Below are 21,803 nucleotides of genomic sequence, written 5' to 3'. Positions count from 1 at the left end.
ATTTATTTGGTATACTATTTATCTGTGGTGAGAGTCGCAAATACTTTCTCATTTTGTTGTTATTCTTTTGTCTTTGCCATACAGAAATATATGTATGTAGTTGAATTTATCAGTTGTTGCTTTTATGCTTCTGGATTCAGTATCATAGTTTTAAAAGTCCTCCCCACTCCAACGATTAAGTAATTTCCCCATGGTTTATCATACTAACTTTATGGTTTAATTTTTTACTTTTGAGTTTTGGTCAATTTGGAACTCATCCTGGTGTAAGATGTAAAGTGCGGCTTTGTTTTCTCCTCAGCATCTATCCTGTTCTCCCAACACCATATGTTAATTATTCCATCCTTTCTTCACAGAGTTGAGATGCCTCTGATTTTATACAATAATTTTTATATGTATTTGGGGCTGCTTCTGGACTTGCTATCCTATGCCATTGATATTTCTGTACATTCATGTTCCAGGATCACTGTTTTAAGTTTTATGCTTTTAAACATATTTCATATTTAGTAGGACTAGCTCCTCATACTTACTTCCCTTTTTAAATAATTGTCCTAGTATTATCACTTATTTTTCCATATGCACTACCTTGTCATCAGTTTGTCTATTTCAGTACATAAACATATATAACACACGTGTATTCTTACCGGGATTACATTACATTTAGGGAAAATTATATATTTATGATACTGAGAATTCCTAACAAACAACATGGTTTGCCTTGACAGCTATTCTGATTTTTAATTTTGTGACTACAAGAATACTGTAAATCTTTTTTTTCATATAAATCTTATACATTCAAAAAATTTATTCTTAGATATTTATCTTTTTGTTGATATTGTGAATGCAGTCTTTTCCTCCACAGCTCTTGATGGATGGTGGTTTTTGTACATGAATGCTATTGATATCTGTCTGTTGTATTTGGAGCTGGCTATGCCAAGCTTATCTTGTTGTATTTCTTTTTTCAGGTTCTCTTAGATTTTCCATGTTTAGAATCCTATTATCTACAAATACAGATAATTTTACTGTTGTTTTTCTAATTATTATACCTCTTATTTATTTCTCTTATCTAATTACTTTGGCTTATGCCTCAAGAACATATTGAAATTCTTGACTTTAATGAAAATGCATCTAGTCTTTCTCCATTAAACATTGTGCTGGCTTTTGGATTAAGATTGATGTATTTTATCATGTTAAGGAATGTCTTAATTCATTAAATGTTTTATGAAGGATGTTGTTGAATATTATCCAATAGTTTTCATCATCTATGAAAATTATTATATCATCCATCTCCTAATATTGAACCATTCTTGCATTCCTAGAATAAACCTCACTTGCTCATAGTATATCTTCTTTAATGTGGTACAGGATTTTATTTTGCCAATGTTTTATTTAGAGTTTATGAATCAAAGTCATAAAGTGAGATTGGTCTGCACTTTTAATGTTTCATCTTCATTAGTTGTTGGTATCAATGTTATTCTTGCTTCATAAACAATCTGAAAGCTTCTTTCACCCCTATTTTTAACCTAAATTCTGGCTCACTTTAAATAGCAGTGAAATTATTTGCTCTTGAATACTACATAGAATTAATTCCCTGAAGGCATTTGGGTGTAGTGTTTCATGGGAATAAATCTATGAATTTTTCTTTTTTTTTTCTTCTATAGTAATTAATTAGTTTAGATTTTATCTTCTCTGAGACAAGTTTTGGTAAATTATATCTTCCCGGAAAATATCCACTTCTAGATCTTTCAATTTATTTCCCTAGGGTTGAACAAAGTAGGTTTGTAGACTCATTGAGTTTCCTCTGTGTCTGATTATTTCTGCTTTAATACATTTTAGTTTGTGTAGTTATGCTTTCTTCTGCTTCTTTGTGATCAAGTTACCTGTTTTGTTTTATTTTTTTCAAGAAACATGCTCTTGGATATATTTATTGGTGCTATTACTCATTCTTTTTCCTAATACATTGATTTCTTTTATTTAATTCATTTCTTTTACTTTCCTAAGTTTACTGTTCTTCATTTATTCAACAAATACTTTATTGATTGCCCACTACATAGTTTGTTGTTTTTATCAGTGACCAAAAACAATTGACCAAAAAAATACATGCTTGATTTACTTACTTTCTTTCATTCTTGTTTAATAACATAAATATTTCAGGCTTGGGTTTTTCTTTGAACACTATTTTAGCTGTATCTCATAGGTTTTGATATGTAATATTTAACATTGTTATTTTCTAGATATTTTGCAACTTTGGTTTGGAGTTCCTCTTTGTCCTAAAAATTTCTAAAGAGTACTTAAAAAGTTCCAATTGTTAGAAATTGTTCTGGCTACGTTATTCATTTTAGCTTTTATTGCTTTGTGATTAATGACTATTTTCTGAACTATTATTTCTTCTTTTGGGATTTTACTTAGATTTAATTTGTTGTCTAATATACGATCAGTTTTGTGACACTTGGAAAGAAGAAGCACTCTGTCTTCAAAGTACAGACTTTGGCAGATATGCATTTGGGTCAACATTATTGTTATTTAATTCTTCTGTTGTTTTGTGCTGTCCACTTAGACTGTTATGGATCAAGACAGGCAAATAAGTTTAAGACTTATTACTAGTGTGAAAGTATTTCATCTTGTATCTCCCTTAATTTTTATTTCTGAATGTTGATGCTATCTTATATGATGCTTTGATATTTCTAGCTGCTTTTTCTTCATTGTAATACTTTCATTATGAATTGCAACACCTTCATTGTAAATTGTACTCTTAGTATTATTTTTTTTTTGGTATACTTAGCATTATAAAGTCAAGTTTAGATTTTTTTGGCCCAGAATTTAGGTTGTCTGATATTAAGATCATGACCTCTATGTTCTTTTTGTTTTCATCTGTCTGAATACATTTGCCCATCTTTTTATAACTTACTCATATGCAGAACCATTTAGAATTTCATAGCTCAATCTGATTTTTTTGTCTTACTAGATAAGTCTAGTCCAATTACATTTATTGACACAACAGATACTTTTGTTCTTAGTTCTATGTCTTCATTTTATGTTATTATGTATATGTCTATAGCTTTTTATTTAACTTTATTTTAAAAATTCAGGTTTATTGAAGTATACTTTATATATACATTAACATTCACCAACAAACACCGGGATTAGGGGTGCCAAACCCTTGTGCAGTTGAAAATTTGTGTATAACCTTCAGCTTCCCCCAATTCAAGTACTAATAGTCTATTGTTGACCAGGAGCCTTATCAATAACATAAACAGGCAATTAACACATATTTTGTGTTACACATATTGTATACTGTATTCTTACAACAGAGTAAGCCAAAGAAAAGAAAATTATGTTAAGAAAATCATAAGGAAGAGAAAATAAATTTACAGTACAGTACTTATTGAAAAACAATTCCTGATAAGTGTGCTCGCACATTTCACACCCATGTTGTTCAAGGGTCAATAGTACAATTGAAATATAGTTTCAGGGGATCCCTGGGTGGCTCAGTGGTTTGGCGCCTGCCTTTGGCCCAGGGCACAATCCTGGAGTCCTGGGATCGAGTCCCGCATCAGGCTCCTGGCATGGAGCCTGCTTCTCCCTCCTCCTGTGTCTCTGCCTCTCTCTCTATGTCTATCATAAATAAATAAATAAATCTTTAAAAAAAAGAAAAGAAAAAGAAATATAGTTTCATCACTTTAAATTTTTTTCTCATGCCCCTCTTCCTCACATTGCCAGCCCCTTATCATTCAGTGTTTGCATGGCGTATCCTTTTCCACCGTTACCCTATGTCTTCATGTTTAAAGTGGAGCTCATGTAGCCAATAGAGTGAGCCCCTGCTTTTTTATCCAATCTGACAATTTCCATTTTTAGTTGCTGTGTCTAGACCTTTGCAGTTAATGTTATTAATGATACAGTTGATTAAAATTTTCCATCTCACTAGTTGTTTTTAAAAAAGATTTATTTACATATTTTGAGAGAGAGAGAGAGAGAGAGAGAATGCAAGCACATTGTGGGAAGGGACAAAGGGAGAGAATTTTCAAGCAGACTCCTTGCTGAGCAAACAGCCCCTTGTGGGGCTCAATCTCAGGACCCATGAGATCATGACTTGAGCCAAAACTGAGAGTCAGTCACTCAAACAACTGAGCCACCGGGGTGCCCCCACTAGTTGTTTTCTATTAGTTCCTTCAGTTTTTATACCTTTCTCCTCCCTTTGTGCCTAATTTTAAGTTAAATTTTTTTTATCATTCTATTTTATCTTCATAATTGGACTGTTCTTTATATTTCTTTTAAAAACTTTTTTAATGGTTGCCTCTGGGTTTATAGATCTTTATTATTTACAACTTACCATCATATAATATCATACTGCTTCTCATGTCGTAGAGAGACCTCACAACAGTCTACCCTCAATTCATCCTCTCATTTTTTTTATCCTCTTGCTGTCACACATTTTGGTCTCCTGCATGCTCTAAACTCACATGTATTGTTACTGTTTTTGCTTTAGATAATTATCCTTTTGGGCGATTAAAGATATGGGAAACAATCTTTTAAATGTACCTTTGGTTTAATGATTTCTGAACCTCACTTCTTTATGTAAAAATCCCAGTTCCTGTGTTATATCATATAAGCATATCCCCCTGCCTGAAGAATCTTCTAAAACATTCCTAGTATTGCAGGTCTGGTGCTAATGAATTACTTCAGCTTTTGTTGGTTGGAAAAAGTCTTTATTTCTCTTTCATTTTTGACAGATACTTTCAGTGGGTATGGTGTTCTGGATTCACAAGTTTTCTGTTTTGTTTTCAGCACTTTAAAGATTTTAATCCGTTTTTTTTCTGGCTTGCATGTTTGGACGTCTTTTCTACTCTGGATACAATGTGCCTTTTTTCCTCTGGCTGCCTTCAAGATTTTCCCTGTCTTTGTCTTTTTTAACTGTTTGACTATGATGTGTCTAGTTGTTTTCTTTTGTTTTGTTTTTTTAATCCTGCTTGAGATTTTCTGAGCTTCTTGGATCTGTGCTTTGATGTGTTTCATTATTTTTGAAAAACTCTCTTCCAATTATTTTCCGTTCTCTTCTCCTTCTGTTATTTCAGTTACATGGGTGTCACACCATTTGATACTGTTTCACAACTGCCCTGGATGCTCAGTTTAACTTTTTTCACTCATTTTATGGTTTGGTTTAGGTCATTTTTATTGACCTATCTTCAGACTCGCTGATTTTTTTCTAGCATATGTCAGCTTTACTAATGAGACTGTTGAGGCATTCTTCATCTCTATTGCCATGTTTTTTCATTTTCATTTCTAACATTTCATTTTTATTATTTCTGTTTCTGCTGAAATTCCTCATCTGTTCATGCTTATTGTTTACCTTTTCCATGGAGCCTTTGATGTATTAACCATGGTGATTTTAAATTCTTTGATAGTTAGATTCTCTTGATTGCTTTATCTCTTGAAATTAGATTTTTTTCTCTTTTTAAAATCTTTATTATTGGAGTATAGTTGACATACAATGTAATATTAGTTTCAGGCATACAACATAGTGATTGGGCAATTCTACACATTTCAGTGCTCACCACAGTAAGTATAGTTAGCATCTGTCACTATCCAACATTATTATAATATTGACTATATTTCCTATGCTGTACTTTTCATCCCTGTGGCTTACTTGTTTCATAACTGGAAGTTTGTACATCATATTTCCCTTCACCTATTTTGCCCACTGTCTCCATCCTCCTCCCCTCTGGCAACCACCAGTTTGTTCTCTGTATTTATGGGTCTGTTTCTGGCTTTTTGTTCTGTTTTGTTTTTTAGAATCCATATAGAAGTGAAATCATACTTATCAGTATTTGTCTTTTTTCTGTCTTATTTATTTCACTTAACATAATACTTTCTAGATTCATGCAATTGGTTGTAATTGGCTAAATATCATTCTTTTTATGGCTGAGTAATAATTCCATTGTGTCTATGTACCACATCTTCTTTATTTATTGATGGACACCCGGGATGCTTCCATATTTTGGCCATTAGAAATACGCTGCAGTGAACATAGGCATGCATATATCTTTTCAAGTTACTGTTTCCATTGTGGCTAAACACCCAGCAGTGGAATTACTGAATTGTATGGTATTTCTATTTGTAATTTTCTGAGAAACTTCCATACTGTTTTCCACAGTGGTTATATTAATTTACCTTCCCACCAACCATGCGGAGGGCACCCTTTGCTCTATATCTTCACCAACATTTCTTATTTTTTGCCTTTTTGATACTAGCCATTGTGACTGATACGAGGTAGTATCTCATTGTGGTTTGATTTGCACTTCCCTGATGATTGGTGATGTTGAGCATCTTTTCCTGTGTCTGTTGGCCATCTGTACGTCTTCTTTGAAAAATATCTACTCAGGTCCTCTGCGTGTTTTTAATTGGATTATCTATTTTTTGGTGCTGAGCTGTGTATGTTCTTCATATACTTTGGAAATTAATGCATTATTGGATATGTCCCTTGCAAATATCTCTTTCCATTCTGTATGTTGTCTTTTTTTGTTGATGGCTCCTTCCTTCACTGTGTAAAAGCTTTTTATTTTGATGTAGTCCCAATAGTTTATTTTTCTTTTGTTTCCCTTGCCTGAGGAGACGTATCAGTAGATGTATTACTAAGACCATTGTCCAAGAGATTATGACCTAGGTTTTCTTTAGGTGTTTTATGGCTTTGGATCTCATATTGAGGCCTTTAATTCTGAGGGGGTTTTTTTTGTGCATGTAAGGAGTAAGAAAGTAGCCCAGTTTCATTCTTTTACATGTAACTGTCTTGTTTTCCCAACACCATTTGTTGCAAAGACTGTCTTTTGCCATTGGATATTCTCACCTCCTTCGTCATAGACAAATTGACCACGTAAGCAGGGGTTTATTCCCGACTCTCTATACCGTTCCAGTGATTTATATGTCTATTTTGTTCCAGTACATTACTGTTTTGATTACTTTAGCTTTGTAGTATATCTTAACATCTGGGATTGTGGTACCTCCAGCTTTGTTCTTCTTAAGATTGCTTTGGCTTTTCGGAGTCTTTTGTGTTTCCAAACTAATTTTAGGATTATTTCTTCTAGTTCTCTGAAAAATACTGTTGGTATTTTAATAGAGATTGCATTGAATCTATAGATTGCTTAGGGTAGTATGGGCATTTTAACAATATTAGTTCTTCTAATCCATAAGCATGTATTTCTATTGATATTTGTTTATTTTGTGTTCTGTTTCTTTCATCAGTGTCTTATAGTTTTCAGAGTACAAGGCTTTCACCTCCTTTTTTGGTGCATGTGTAAATGGGATTGTTTTCTTAATTTCTTTTTCTGCTGCTTCATTATTAGTGTATAGAAATACAACAGATTTCATTAATTTTGGGTCCTATAACTTCACTAAATTCATTTATTAGTTCTAATAGTTTTATGGTGGACTCTTTAGGGTTTTCTATGTATAGTATCATGTCATCTGCAAATAGAGACTGTTTTATTTTTACTTTACCAATTTGGATGCCTTTTAATCCTTTCTTTTGTCAATTGCTATGGCTAGGACTTCTAGTACTTTATTGAATAAAAGTTGGCGAGACTGAACATCCTTGTCTTGTTCCTGATCTTAGAGGAAAAACTTTAAGTTTTTTACTATTGAAAATACTAACTATAGATTGGCTATATATATATATATATATATATAGCCTTTATTATGTTGATATATGTTTCCTCTAAACCTGCTTTGTTGAGAGTTTTTATCATGAATGGATACTGAATTTTGTCAAATGCTTTTTCTAAGTCTATTCAGATGGTTTTTATGGTTTTTAGCCTTCATTTTGTTAATGTGATGTATCATTTTGATTGATTTGTGTATTATAGCACCATCCCTGCATCTTGGCAACAAATCCCACTAGTTCGTGGGAATGATCCTTGTAATATATTGTTGGATGTGGTTTGCTAAAATTTTGTTGAGGATTTTTGCATCTGTGTTCATAATCAGGGATATTGGCCTGTAGTTTTCTTTTTTGGTAAGTGTCTTTGGTTTTGGTATCCGGGTAATGCTGGCTTTGTAGAATGAATTTGGAAGTTTTCCTTTCTCTTCTTTTTTTGGGGAAAGTTTGAGAATAAGTGTTAACTCTTCTTTGGTTAATGTAGACAATTTTCTGTTTCTTCTGATGCAAGCTGGGAAGATTGTATGTTTGTAGGAATTTGTCAATTTCTTCTAGGTTATCCAACTTGTTGATGATAATTTTCTGTAATAGCTTTTCATAATTGTTTTTCTGTGATTTCGGTAGTTATTTTTCGCTTTCATTTCTGATTTTAGTGAGTCCTCCCTCTTTTTTCTTGATGAGTCTGACTAAAGGTTTGTCAATTTTTTTTAAAGAACCAGCTCTTGGTTTCATTCATCTATTGTTTTTTAAGTTTATGTTTAATTTATTTCCATTCTGATATTTATTCTGTCCTTTTACTAACTTGGGGCTTTGTTTTTTCTTTTTCTGATTCCTTTAGGTATAATGTTAGATTATTTGAGATATTTTTTTGTTTCTTGAAGGAGGCCTGTATCACTATAAACTTCCCTCTTAGAACTGCTTTTGCTGTATCCCAAAGATTTTGGACCATTGTATTTTCAGTTTCATTTGTCTTTATGTAGTTTTTAAAACTTTTAATTTAAATTCAATTTTGTTAATATATAGTGTATTATTAGCTTCAGAGGTAGAGTTTAGTGATTCATCAGTTGAATGTAACACCCAGTGCTCATTACATCAAGAGCCCTCCTCAATGCCCATCATTTCTTCTTTGCTTCACTGACCCTTTGGTTGTTTAGTAGCATTTTGTTTAGCCTCCATGTGTTTGTGTTTTTCCAGTTTTTTTTCTTGTAATTGATTTCTAGTTTCAATACCATTGTGATCAAAAAAGATACTTTAATAGTACTTAAATATTAAATGTATTGAGACTTGTTTTGCTGCCTAACAGATGATCTGTCCTGGGAATATTCCATGTGAACTTGAAAAGAATATGCATTCTGCTGTTTTTAGATGGAATGTTTTGAATATATCTGTTAAGTCTATCTGGTCTAAAGTATCATTCAAAGCCACAGTTTCCTTATTGATTTTCTGCCTGGATGATCTACACATTGATGTAAATGGGATGTTAAAGTCCCCTACTATTAATGTGTTACTGTCAACTTCTCTTTTTATGTTAATAATTGCTGTATGTACCTAAGTGCTCTTGTGTTGAATACAGAGATATTTACAATTGTTTTATCCTCTTATTGAAGTGATCCTTTTATTAGTATGTCATGTCCTGCCTTGTCTCTTGTTACACTCTTTGTTGTAAAGGCTTTTTTTGTCTGATATAAGTATCACTACCCATTTCCTTTCTTTTTTCACTCTCATGTTGCATCCCTTCACTTTCAGTCTATTCGTGTCTTAGGTCTAACATGAGTCTGTAGGAAGCAGCATAGAGATGGGTCTTGTCTTTTTATCTATTTAGTCAGAGTAGGTTCTTTTTCTTAATTTTCTGTGTGTCTTAAAATTTTTTATTGACTTCCAAACAATGGTTAGAATGGTAGAGGCTGAGAAAATAGTATTTATTGCTGGAAATAGATGTGCCTCTTTTCTCCTAGGCTCATAATGGTTATATAATGTGAGGAGTTGAGTCAGTGGATTTAGGCATTGATTGGGTTTGGATTTTGTTGTTGCTCTGGATACCTTCAGTGGACCACCAGATCCAAATTCTTCTAGGGTACCCTATGCTTAGGTTGGAAGTTGACTTGAGGGGGTTTTTCTCAATGTTGCTACTGCACCCTCAGCGTTAGGCTTTCCCTGTGAGGGAAGTATGAACATTTGACCACCTGTTTGTGACTTGTGTGTGTGGGGTTCTCTGCTGTCCTGGCATAGACTCCAGCAGACCCTGTGTTTTAGGTTCTCAGAGTTGGGCATTCTCAGTAAGCCTGTCCCACCCTAGAGATAAACCTCTAATAGTCTGAGCCCATGATGATTTCTACCAGGTTTAGAGAGCTTTCTCTTTTTATTTCCTCCACCTGCAACAGGTCTCTTTCTTTGCCCGTATTCGACAGTGTTTCTGTCCTTCCCCTAGCCACTTGAGGCTTTAGTTTAGGAGAGAGGGCTGGCTAGGACCTCATGCTTTTCCCATAGCATGTTTCCCTCCTCCAAGCAGGCACTTCAGAGATAGGCTTACTCCACTTTCTGTTCTCTGGGATTCTTCATGAGCACCTGTTGAGGCCTGTGGAGAACATCTTGTGAGTAGATGTAAACTTTCTTTGCATCGTGGCTCCCAGAGTTCTATACTCTCAGGCTATACACATTGCCTTTAGCGATTTGTTTTAAAAATTGAGCTGAATTCTTTTCTTTTTATTAAAGATTTTATTTAATTGAAATACAGAAAGAGAGAGAGAGCATGAGCAGGGAGAGGAAGAAGCAGACTCCCACACTGAGCAGGGAGCCCAACATGGGGCTTGATCCCAGGACCCCAGCATCAGGACCTGAGCCGAAGGCAGATCTTAACTGACTGAGCCACCTGGGGGCCCCTGAATTCTTTTTACTTAGATGTCCCACTTTCCTCCCTCAGGCATAGACAAACCAATTCCCAAGCCCTTCTCTCTTTGGGAGATGCCCATCTCTCTATGTATGCCAGGCTAAGTAGTTGTGACCTCAGCTGTCTGATGGGCTCAAAAAAAGTTAGGATTTTGCAGATTATCTGGCTTTCTCTTGCTTTGGTGGGAATGTTGCTCTTTCTAATTTTCCATGTTCTAGGTAGACAACAAAGATAGGTACCTAGATAGGCAACAAAGATACCTCCCAGTGGGATTGTGATCAAATTTTAGTTTCATGTTTTTCTAGGGTTCTAATTAAGACTGCATTATTTTAATAATCATGTTTATATGCGTATATATATATCTGATTTTATTTTTATTTTTCACTTTTAGATTTCATTTATTTATTCATGAGAGACAGAGAGGCAGAGACACTGTCAGAGGGAGAAGCAGGCTCCATGCAGGGAGCCTGATGTGGGACTCGATCCCGGGACTCCAGGATCATGCCCTGTGTCAAAGGCAGACACTAAACCACTGAGCCACCCAGGGATCCCCTATATCTGATTTTTAAATATGCATAGGAAAAAAATATGCATAGGATCATAAAAATATATGTGTGTATTTTTATTATCCTATGCATATTTTAAAATCAGATATTTGTATATATTTTTATTTATTATATATTATTATATAATTATAATTATATGATTATATAATATATACCATTATATATATATATATATATATATATATATATATATATATATATAAAGACCCCTTTAATCTTTGAGTTATTCTTTCATGCACATTGTTAAGGTAGAGGAGATAGTGGTCAAATGTGTACTTTTGTTTTATAGTAAGAAGGTACCTCCTGGGGGGGTCAGCAAAAGTATACATACCTTTATGTGAGAGCTTCACATTCTTCTCGTACTGCTTAATGTTACACACATGCAAGGCATCTGTAGTTTGCTATAAAGCAGTTGTGGGGTGCTAATGAAATGCTAACCCCTGCCTCCTTCTCTGTAATTGGCTTGTTTTTATGGATGTAAAAATTGAAGATTAAGAGCGGAAATAACTTTAGTCCACTTTCACCTGCAAATAATTGAAACAGCCATGACGTGACTATTCATTCTTCATTTGACAGTGTTTATTGATCTACAGCATGCAGGGCACTATACTGAGCCCCGGAGCATGGGATTAAAGAAGATAACTATGCTCCCTGCCCGCACTGAGCTTGCAGTCTGCCCAAGGAGACCATTTTTTTAAATTGCATTGTCAACGAATTGCCAGTGTGATCATTGACTTAGAAATCCAGTGCCTTTCTCATGAAATCAGGAAGACAAAGTTATTCAAAAGACCAGACTTCATCAGACAGCTGACTTTTTGCAATTTTATGTATTCACTCATCCCTGCAACCTGTTTGAGTGCCTTCTGTGTGCCCAATCCTGTGCTTAGCCAGAGTAGAAATGAGATTTGACTCTGGAAGTTCTCGATAGCTGACTAGCTCAGACCTGCCCTTCCCTTCTAACTCATTAAAGCATATTGAAATTCTGGTGAACACGTGATAATACAGAGATAACCATGAGTCATTTGCTCTTTATTTATAAGAAAGGTCATTTTCAAACTTGAGCTTTTCACCTCTTGGGACTTCCCAGGTGATCTTGGCATTGTGCTTGTTAGTAATGATTGGTTTATCAGAAGTAAGGAAACGTGCACACACATGCATGTGTGTAGGGGTGGTGGATGGGCATGGAAGATGAAATATCAGAGAAGCAAAAAGAAGACTGAGATACTAGAGCTTTGGAGCCAGACACACATCAGCTTCGGTCTTGGCTTGTCTACTTGTTGCATTCCCTCGGACAAATCAAGTAACTTCTCTGAGCCTTGGTTTCTCACCTCTCTGCTGGGACTAACAGTAGTACCTACTTCATAGGGTAGATGTGAGGATTAAATAAGAAAATATGGGGATCCCTGGGTGGCGCAGCGGTTTGGCGCCTGCCTTTGGCCCAGGGTGTGATCCTGGAGACCCGGGATCGAATCCCACGTCGGGCTCCCGGTGCATGGAGCCTGCTTCTCCCTCTGCCTCTCTCTCTCTCTCTCTCTCTCTCTCTCTCTCTCTCTGTGACTATCATAAATAAATAAAAATTTAAAAAAAATAAAAAAAAAAGAAAATATGTGTGAAATGTTTAGCACTTGGCACACTGCACTCATTAGCTGGTATTAGCACTGTTGCTGTTGTGCCGGCATCACGGCCGGAAGTCATTCAGAGAGTTACAAGTATGGAATTAAGATGCAGGAGAAGGGCTGAAAGTGGAGCTGTAGATGTGGGAGCTGCCCGCACAGAAGGGACAAAAATGTATGACACCAGAGGTGTAGGACATTTTCTGGGAATGCCAGCCTGGGGAGTGAGATGGAAGGAGACAAAAGGAGATCAAGCTGCAGGGTGCAGACCATCAGAGGAGAGTGTGTTAGGAAGGAGGTGATAGTCAGCATCCTCTGATGCTGCGAGGGGGTGGAGAGGGCCAGGAAGCATCTCTAGGCTTGGTGATCAGGAGGCCAGCTCCTCACTTGCTCATTCAACACCAGAGCAGAGCATCTTCAATGTTCAGATTACTCCTCAGAGTCTGGCAGCCCCAATTCCAAGTCCCAAAATAGAATCCTTTCCAAAATGAATCGCTTCCCATTTTTCTTCACTGTAATAAAATCAAACAATTGCACAAAGGAAAAGGCCCAGCACTGATCCTGCTGCTTACTTCCTGCTCCTGTACAAAGGCCAGCTCCTCTACTCCAGCTGCAAAGTAGTGTCCCCTGGGAAAGGTGTCATGGGTGGGGAATGGCAACCCACCCTCCTGGATGGTACAGCAGCCATCAATGATCACTCTAGACACCCCTCTAAATTTTGACCTCTGACAAATTTTGACCTCTAAATTTTGGCCAAATTTTCTGAGAAATCTTTTCACCTTGAAGTTGGATCCAATGTGCTAATCACTGAGAGTGTACTTTGGCTTTATTCCATGCGTAGTACTTTTTGTTCACTCGGTATTCAACATTTATTAAGCACCTCCTGTATATCAGGCACTCTGCTAGGCACAGGGGGTACATATACCACTTTTCTTTCATGAAGACATCTTTGACAACATTGTTTTCTCATTCACCCACATCTACTCACCAGGACATCCTGGCTGGCTCTGCCTTCAAAATATTTTAATCTGACCATATTGCATTATTTCCACTGTTACCACCCTCATCTAGGCTGCCTTCTTGCATGGACTATTGTAAAATTCTCCAAACAGATCTTCTTGCTCTGTCCTTGCCCTTCTATACTCTATTTTCATCCCAGGAACCAGACTGATCTTTTTAAAACATATGGCAGGCTCAAGAGTGTTGAGATAGTTGGTAGAGCTGGGAGTGTGGGGAGACTGGCAGTTTCAAATCCCATGGTCAGCACTTGAACCACCCTGTGAAGTTGTTAAGGAAAGGAGCAAACAGTCTGCAATCTGGGGCAGGAGCTTTATAGGCTGAGGGAACAGCAGATGCAAAGGCCCTGGGGAGGTTGTCAAGGACCTGAAGAAACAGAAAAGAAGCTGGTACTGTGGGAATTGAGTAGGCTGTGAGGGTGGGGAAATGGAGTGGGAGGTGCTGAAGTCAGAAGGATAAAGGGGGGACAGTGTGGATAGGGTCCATCCAGCTGGGGATTGAGAGCCATTCATTCATTCATTTCATTTAACAAACTTTCCTCACATGCCTACTTGGTGTCAGGCACTATGCTGGGTGCTGAACACACAGTGATAAGCAAAATAAACATAGTCCCTGTGCTCCACACTGGAGCATAGAGTCTAGTGGGAAAGATGGATGTGAATCATCCATTACGTACTAATCACATAAGCTAGTGTATAGTTACCAATTGTCACAACTTGGCACTTCAAGAATAATAATCAGGGGCTCTGACCTAGATGAGGGGGCTTCAGAGAAGGTTTTCCGATGGCCATGACACCTGCTCTGAGATCAGATCGATGAGGGAGGAATCCAGTAGGTAAAGAAGAATGGGATGCTCTTGGACAGAAGGACGCTAAGGTTGAAGGCCCTGATGTAGGAAAGAATTGGGCAGAACTAGAGAGACTGAATTGTGGATGAAGACAGAGACTGTGAAGTGAGGCTGGAGAGAAAAGCAAGGCTGGAGTGTGAGCTTGGGGGGTCACAATCAGGATTTTGGTCTCTATCCTAAGAATAATGTGAAAGCATTGGGGGGTTTTAATCAGAAGGTGAACTAGGTCAGAATTGCAAGTGTTTGGGAGAAATCCCTCTCACAATGTGTACGATGAGGTAGGTAGAGGTCAGGAGGCGAGCAGAGCAGGTGGGCTTGTATACCTACCATTGTAGAAGCTGCAATGTTGTAAAAGCTGTAGTGGCCCAGGTGAGAGATGATGATAACTGGAAGTAGGGAGAAAAGGGAAAGACTGGATGAGGTTGAGAAGTAACTTGGAGATAAAATCCACAGTACCTGCTAATAGGAAGGGAGACTATTCAAGTGTCAAAACCAGATACAGTAAAAGAGGAACAACCAGCCATTATAAGTCTCATGGTGTGGTACAGTGGGCAGCACAGGGGCCACCTACAAAGTTTTATTGCCTTAAAAAAAATGTAACTTAATTTGATTTAGTCTTTAGATCTGTCAGTTTATAAGAAGCACACAGGATAGATGAACAGGTTAAATGGCACTAGAAGGAAGACATCAACTGAATCCGAGTGTGGGATATTCCAGGGAACAGATAACATGAGGTGGCCAACAAACCAGTGGCATGAAAGAGAACTGTGAAGAAGTCTTAAGGAATAGAACAAGCCATGGGATGCCTGGGTGGCTCAGTGGCTGAGAGTCTACCTTTGGCCCTGGGATGGAGTCCCACATTGGGCTCCCCAGGGGGAGCCTACCTCTCCTTCTGCCTGTGTCTCTGCCTCTCTCTGTGTGTGTCTCATGAATAAATAAATAAAAATCTTTTTAAAAAATTTTTAAATTAAAAAAAGAAATAGAACAAGGCAATGTTTCACACAATGTGTAAATCTTGTTTGGATCCTGATTCAAAGAAACCAAAATATAGCTCTGAGAGAAACAGAGAAATTTGAGTACAAACTGGGCTTTAGATAATATTATGGAATTGCTATTCATTCTCTTAGGTATACTAATGACATGGTGGCTTTAAATGTATGTATGTACACATACATACATACATATTTAAGTACATGTTAGAAAATGCACATTAAGTTTCTGAAATGATACTTCATGAATTTGCTTATAGCATTCCAGAAAAGACAATGGCATATGATACACTGTACTGGGGAAATGTTGCTAGCTATTGGAGCTCGGCCATAGATACTTGGAAGTTTATTATACCATTCTATCTTGGGATATATTTGAAACTTTTAATAATAAAAACATTAAAAACAAAAACTTTAAGGAAAGTAGAGTTCATAGTGAAATATAAGTGAACATAAGAAAAGACCCAGGTCTGATGGAGAAGTGATGAGTTCCCTTTGGACATGTTGAGGTTGATGTGCCTTTGGGACACTAAATGGAAGGGACCTGTATGTGGTTGGTGTGGAGTTCTGGAGATCTCCGCTCTAGAGGTATAAGAGCAAGTGTAGATGGTGATTGAAACTGGGGTCACAGAGAAGCCATCCAGGGAATGACAAAGTGTGAGGAGTGAGGGCCCAGGACTAGATGTAGAGGAGCTGGAGGGAGTAAAGCTCAGGCAGAGGGGCTGAGCTTTGTGCCTGAGAAGTAGTAGCTGCAAGACAGAGAGGTCACAACCACCGGGAGAAGCAAATGTTTCCAGAAGGAGGAGGAGCCAACAGAGCCAAATAGTGCCAAGATGTAAAGCGAGATGGAAACCAAAATGAGTCCATTGGGTTCATGTCTGGATGCAGCTTGCTGCCTGGTGGGAGCTGCTTAGGCTGAAGGACTAGAGTGAGGGGAGGAGTGAGTAAAGGAAAAGAAAGGAGGAGGTAAAGGAAAAGAGAGAGTCTAGACAACTCTGAAGAAGGGTATCTGTGAAGTGGAAGAGAGAGGGCAATACCCTGAAGAGAGGGAGTGAGGAAATTATCTCTAAGGGGAGAGGAAGCTGTGGGGTATCTGGGAGAAGGGGTGGTCAGTGATGGGGGTCCTGAGGAGGCAGGACGGGGGTACGTGGGGTTGGCCCTTGATTCTGTCAGGGTAGTGGGGAAAGAGAGCTGTGCCATCGCAGAATGCTGGAAAGTTCTCCCTTTGCGGCCATGTTTTTTGAGAAGCGGGGATGGTGCCCGCTGCTGGAGGAGGGTCTTGGAGAAGGTCGGCAACGTGAGGAGAAAGGAGCGAGGAACCCAGGAGGCCCGCCCAGGGGTGTTGGGGGGGTCGGTGCGCAGGGTCTGGCAGGACAGTCCATGGGACACTGCGGGGGGCGGGGGGGGGGGCCTGCCCTCCGAGGCCGCGGCCCCTGGTGCTCACAGTCAGAGCCCAAAAGTGAGGCCTGCGGGCCTGCAGGTTCCCCTCTCATTCTGCAGGCTGCCCCCAGACGGGCCTCGGCTCTCCAAGTTGGACATGGGTTCGAGGTCAGGGCTGTTCGTTGGTGTAGAGATCCGCTGTTGTCTCTCAGTTCCTGCCACCAGCCTGCAGCGGGGAAGCCAGGCTGGGGGACCGGCGCTCGGGCAAGGGGGGCAGCAGGATGGCGCACCTGTCACACGGGCTTGTGCAAAAGCCCGATGGCTGACGGATGGCATTTTGCTCAGAGCCAGGCCGCCCAAAAACACAATTCAGGGATAGCCGAACCCCATCGGGGCCTACTGGGAGGACTGGGCAACACACAAGGCACTTAAAATGGATCATTTCTCTTTCCAGCTTAACTCAGGTGATCCGAAAATTTGCCAAGCAGCTGGATGAGTGGCTAAAAGTGGCTCTCCACGACCTCCCAGAAAATTTGCGAAACATTAAGTTTGAACGTAAGTACTGAGTTTGGGAGCTGGGGGGCAGGGGGGCACGTTCTAGTGCCAATTTTACACAGGTTGTTCATAAAATAATAATAATAGCTAGCATTTATGGCTTGCAAGGCATCAGGTATTAAGCCTAGGGCTTTCCATGCATTATCTTCCACAGTCCTCACAAAAGGTTTGTTACAGGTGGCACACTTCTTTTATGGAAAATGAGAGAGGCTTAGAGGGGTAGTTAGTTGTTTTGTTTTAGATTTTTCTTTATTGTAATGGACATATTTGAATATAAAGTTTTTCCATAATTCTTTTTTTTGTTGTTATTTAAATTCAATTTGCCAACATATAGTATAACACCCAGTGCTCATCCCATCATAGAAGGGTAGTTAGTAGCAGAGGCAAGAATTGCTCCCAGGTCTGTCTGTTGACACCGAAATTTCTGCTTGTCACCGCCATCTCATCCCATTTAATCCTCACATCACCTCTGTGACATAGTATACAAGGATACAAACAGTATCCTTGTCCTGCAGATGAGGCTTCGAGTGGCCAAGAGACTTCCCCAAAGCCACACAGCCACACAGCTGGTAAGAAGGGGTCGGGAGTAGCACTCAAGTCTGTCAGACCCCAAAACTCTGAGATTTCCCTGAAGCCCCTACCCCCAAACAGGTGGTAACAGGAGCCAGAAAACAGCTTCAGGGCTTCACATATTCAATTCTCTGCCTAATGAGAAAGCCAAATTAATATTTCTCCTACGAGGATTAGGACTGTGATTTTTTATTTTCTGCTGAGCATCACTAGCCATTCTCCACCGTTAGTTTTGCCGGAGAAAACTGGTCATATTTCTCTGTCTCGGTGTTTCTGGACTCATGGGAAGACACACATGCTATTACACAAAGGTGAAATGATTTTAAGCAAAACGGAGTTTTAAGATATATGTTTCTTAAAGCAGCATTTGACTATAGCTTGCCATTCTTGCCCAGAATAAGTGCCGGCAGGGAAAATGAAGAGGATCAAATTACCCTCTCTGGGCAGGCACAGGGAGCCCTTTCAGACGCGCTCTGAGGCCGAGGCCGCCTGCAGCGCCCAGCACCTACTGATAAAGCCCGCTTTATTTCACGGCTCTCAGTTCTTTTCTTTTCATGAGCACTAAATTCCACATCACAAAGTTAAAGAAAAAGTAATTAAGGAGGAGGATTAACGATTGATCGGTCTGGAAAATTAGAAGTTCATCTGTGCCCCCCACCCCTCCCCATTCCTCCACCCCACGCCCTATTTTTCAAACCAAGCTGGCTCTGAGTACAAATTAGAATAATCCCAGGGAAATTTCTGTTTCTTGACCAGTTCAGAAATTAATGAGAAGAATGCCCCGCACCAGTTTTAATTATGCTGACAAAACAAACCTGTTGAAAGTTGGCAACAAGGAGGTCTGTTGGACCTTCCACCTGTCGGTGGCTGCAGGAACCCCTCTTCCCAGGGAAGCTTGGGGGCACTTGGAGAACGTGCAAGGAGTGGAAACACACACCACTCCAGACAACTCTGCGAGAATGGAGACCTGGGGCTGGCTCCTGGCTTGTCTGCTTTGTCTTGAAATCTGCAGATTTAAGATCATCCCACTTGAAACCATCAGCCCGTTATATCACTATAGTAAACAGGATCAGCAAAACACACAAATAGGTCATGGAGATCATTTGATAAAAATGGAAGATTATTAATGCAAAGCCACATTCAAAGTACAGCCCAGGGTTCCATCCTAAAAGCAACCCCTCACACCACACACCGCTGAGGCTCAATCAAGTTTCCCTATTAGATATACTACTTTTAAAGGGCCTTCTTCAAAGCTTCCACTTGATTCCAGCAATTATTTATGGAGAGAAGTGATTGAGCTTGCAATTAGCGAAATGAAAGACAAGTAAATAATTGCTTTTACTCACGGTTGATTGACGCCACAATTTCTCACACCTGCCAGCATGGCATGCGGGTGACTTTGAAATATGTACCCCAAATATCGCCATTTTAGGAAATAGTTGTCTACATGGGAGAACAAAGAATCAAAAGCAGGTTTTCACCAGTGGGTGCATAAAATGGGGTTGGACAGTGGGACAAATTTAGGCAAATAAGCTACTTTTTGAAATCTGCCCCTGGAAAATCCAAGGTAGGACCATATAGCATGCAAATATTTCTGACTAACTCTTCCTTCTTGCAGTGTCAAGAAGATTTTCCCAAATTCTGAGACGGCAGACATCACTGAATCACCTTTGCCAGGTATGTGTCCTGTGTTATGTTTTCTAGCTCCTGCCAAGTCATGAGGGGCAAATGCACGGAACAGCTCTTCAGAGGTTCTGTCAAGGGGTGTGGCTGTCTGATAGTTTAATACAGTATAATAGGTGTTTGGTATACTCTTACTGTTACCTTTTAATTTCTACTGATAAAGAATAAAAGCATTAGGCAATCACTAAATAGTTTCGACTAACATACAAAATTATTTCTGACATCATGTTCTGGTGTACAAGTTTGCATTTCCCTTGAGTAGATCAGGGTTTCTCTGCCACTAACTGTTGACATGTGGGGCTGGATCATCCTTTGCTCTCGGGACTTGTTTTGTGCAGCGTAGAGATTTAGTAGCATCCCTGGCCTCTCTCTACCCACATGCCAGAACCCAGATGCCAGTTAGAACCACCCAATCCCAGGTACTACCTTGGTTGTCACCATCAAGAATGTCTCCAAACACCATCAAAAGTAGCCTGGGGCCCAGTCTCACCCCCAGTTGTGAGCCACAGAAATAAATGATTCAAATAGATAAAGAGGATGATTTGTTGGTCATGTATCATCCAGAAGAGTTCAAATCCAAAAACAAAAACAAAAACAAACAAAAAAAAAAACAACAAAAAACAAATCCATACAGTATGTTAAATACCCACTTTTATTTTCTCCATATTTTTGTTCTTTTTGGCACAAAAGTGACATATGCTTACTAGAAAAATTCAGAAGTAACAAAAATGTGTACTGTAACTCTAATGATAATTTGATGGCATAAAGCTTTGGGTTTCTATTAAGTTTGCACCTTAAGAAAGGGAATCTAAGTCTATTAAGGTAGCCTGTTAACATTCATTAAAACATTGAAAGCAAAAGGGGCAAACTGGAGGCCACAGGTCAAATCTGCCCTCAGGGGGGTGGGGTTATTTTTATTTGATTTGCATGTGTTCAAAAATTGATTTTGCTTTGTCATTAACCGTTGAACCTGGGAGATGACCGCTAAACAGCCCCAGAGCCACATTTCCCAGGGCAGCAATCAAGTGGATGGGCTGAGCACTGTCCTCCCTGTCCCCCCCACTTCCTCTTCCACTTGATTGGCTCTCCTCACTCCCCCGTCTGCCACCTGCTTGCCTTCTTTGTGTTGAGTTTTCCACCTCTCCCTTATACTGTCTGTTCTGGGTTGGTGCCTGTTATTCAAGGTCAAGGAGGAAGGGTTTCTAGTTAGAGTGGCCTGCAGGAAGCCTCCAGGGCAGGAACCTGAAAATACAGAGCTACACCCACACACACACCTCACTGTTCCGGTCCAGCCTCTGGCATGAATGGCCCCGTGGGGGACTTGGAAACCAGGTAAACCTTTTCTAGTCATGCTGGCTAGGAGAGAGGCCACACTTGGATGCTGTTCTGGGACAGGGCAGAGCCTGACCAGATTAGTAGGAGTTAGGGGAGCAAACAAATATTGGCAAAACAGAGAAACACTGGGTGCATGCCTTCTGGTTCTTTCCCCAGCTTGGAAAAGCTGGGCTTGGGTTATCTCAGAGAGCTAGGCATGGCTTTGGTGCCTCCCTCTGGGGCTCAGGCAGTCCAGGAAAGCCTTTGACCCTTTAAGGCATGCAGGTAAACGTATCCATATCTGTACGGTGGCTGTCTGCACGCACATGCACACACATGCACATGCACACACACATACAGATACGTTCTCCCTTCACTTCCTACACGGACAGTACGTACTTTAATCAGCATTTGCTACCTTTCCATCTTCACAGGACAGCTTTCAGACACATTTCTGGATCAGCTGGAGGATCTGGGGTTGGTGACAGGAATGAAACACCATGGAACATCATAACTAATATCCCAGCAAGTGTTCCTAAACACATATAAGACAAGTCATACTGAAACTGAGAATCTAAATACCCAGGCCCTTTAATGCTTAAATACACTAAGCAAGCAACTTGGCATTCCTATCTCAACCATTCATTGCACAAAATCTTTTGAGTGCCTCCTCTATGTCAGAGACCATGTTTAGTGGTACTTGCCCTGAGCAGAAAAAAAAAAAAAAAAAAAAGTGA

At 39.3% G+C, this 21,803-nt stretch overlaps 1 protein-coding gene and 1 long non-coding RNA gene across 6 annotated transcripts in view; one reads left to right on the top strand and one right to left on the bottom strand.

Moving 5' to 3' along the window:
* RFX4 (regulatory factor X4) overlaps window positions 1-21,803 on the top strand; it is a 162,553-nt gene that overhangs the window by 98,731 nt on the left and 42,019 nt on the right. For all 5 annotated transcript variants that reach the window (XM_038550787.1, XM_038550786.1, XM_038550789.1 and 2 more), the window contains 2 exons: window positions 17,399-17,499; window positions 19,688-19,746. In XM_038550787.1, coding sequence (XP_038406715.1) covers window positions 17,399-17,499; window positions 19,688-19,746 — 160 coding nt within the window. The remainder of the gene's footprint in view (window positions 1-17,398; window positions 17,500-19,687; window positions 19,747-21,803) is intronic.
* LOC119873646 lies at window positions 18,785-21,784 on the bottom strand. The gene is made up of 3 exons (XR_005365690.1): window positions 21,466-21,784; window positions 19,416-19,512; window positions 18,785-19,075 (listed from the first exon to the last, which is right to left on the bottom strand). It is a non-coding gene; the product is annotated as an uncharacterized LOC119873646 (long non-coding RNA).

This window comes from Canis lupus, chromosome 10, assembly GCF_011100685.1.
Source record: "Canis lupus familiaris isolate Mischka breed German Shepherd chromosome 10, alternate assembly UU_Cfam_GSD_1.0, whole genome shotgun sequence".
Classification (NCBI taxonomy): Eukaryota; Metazoa; Chordata; class Mammalia; order Carnivora; family Canidae; genus Canis; species Canis lupus.
This window is presented reverse-complemented; position numbering and strand designations above follow the sequence as displayed.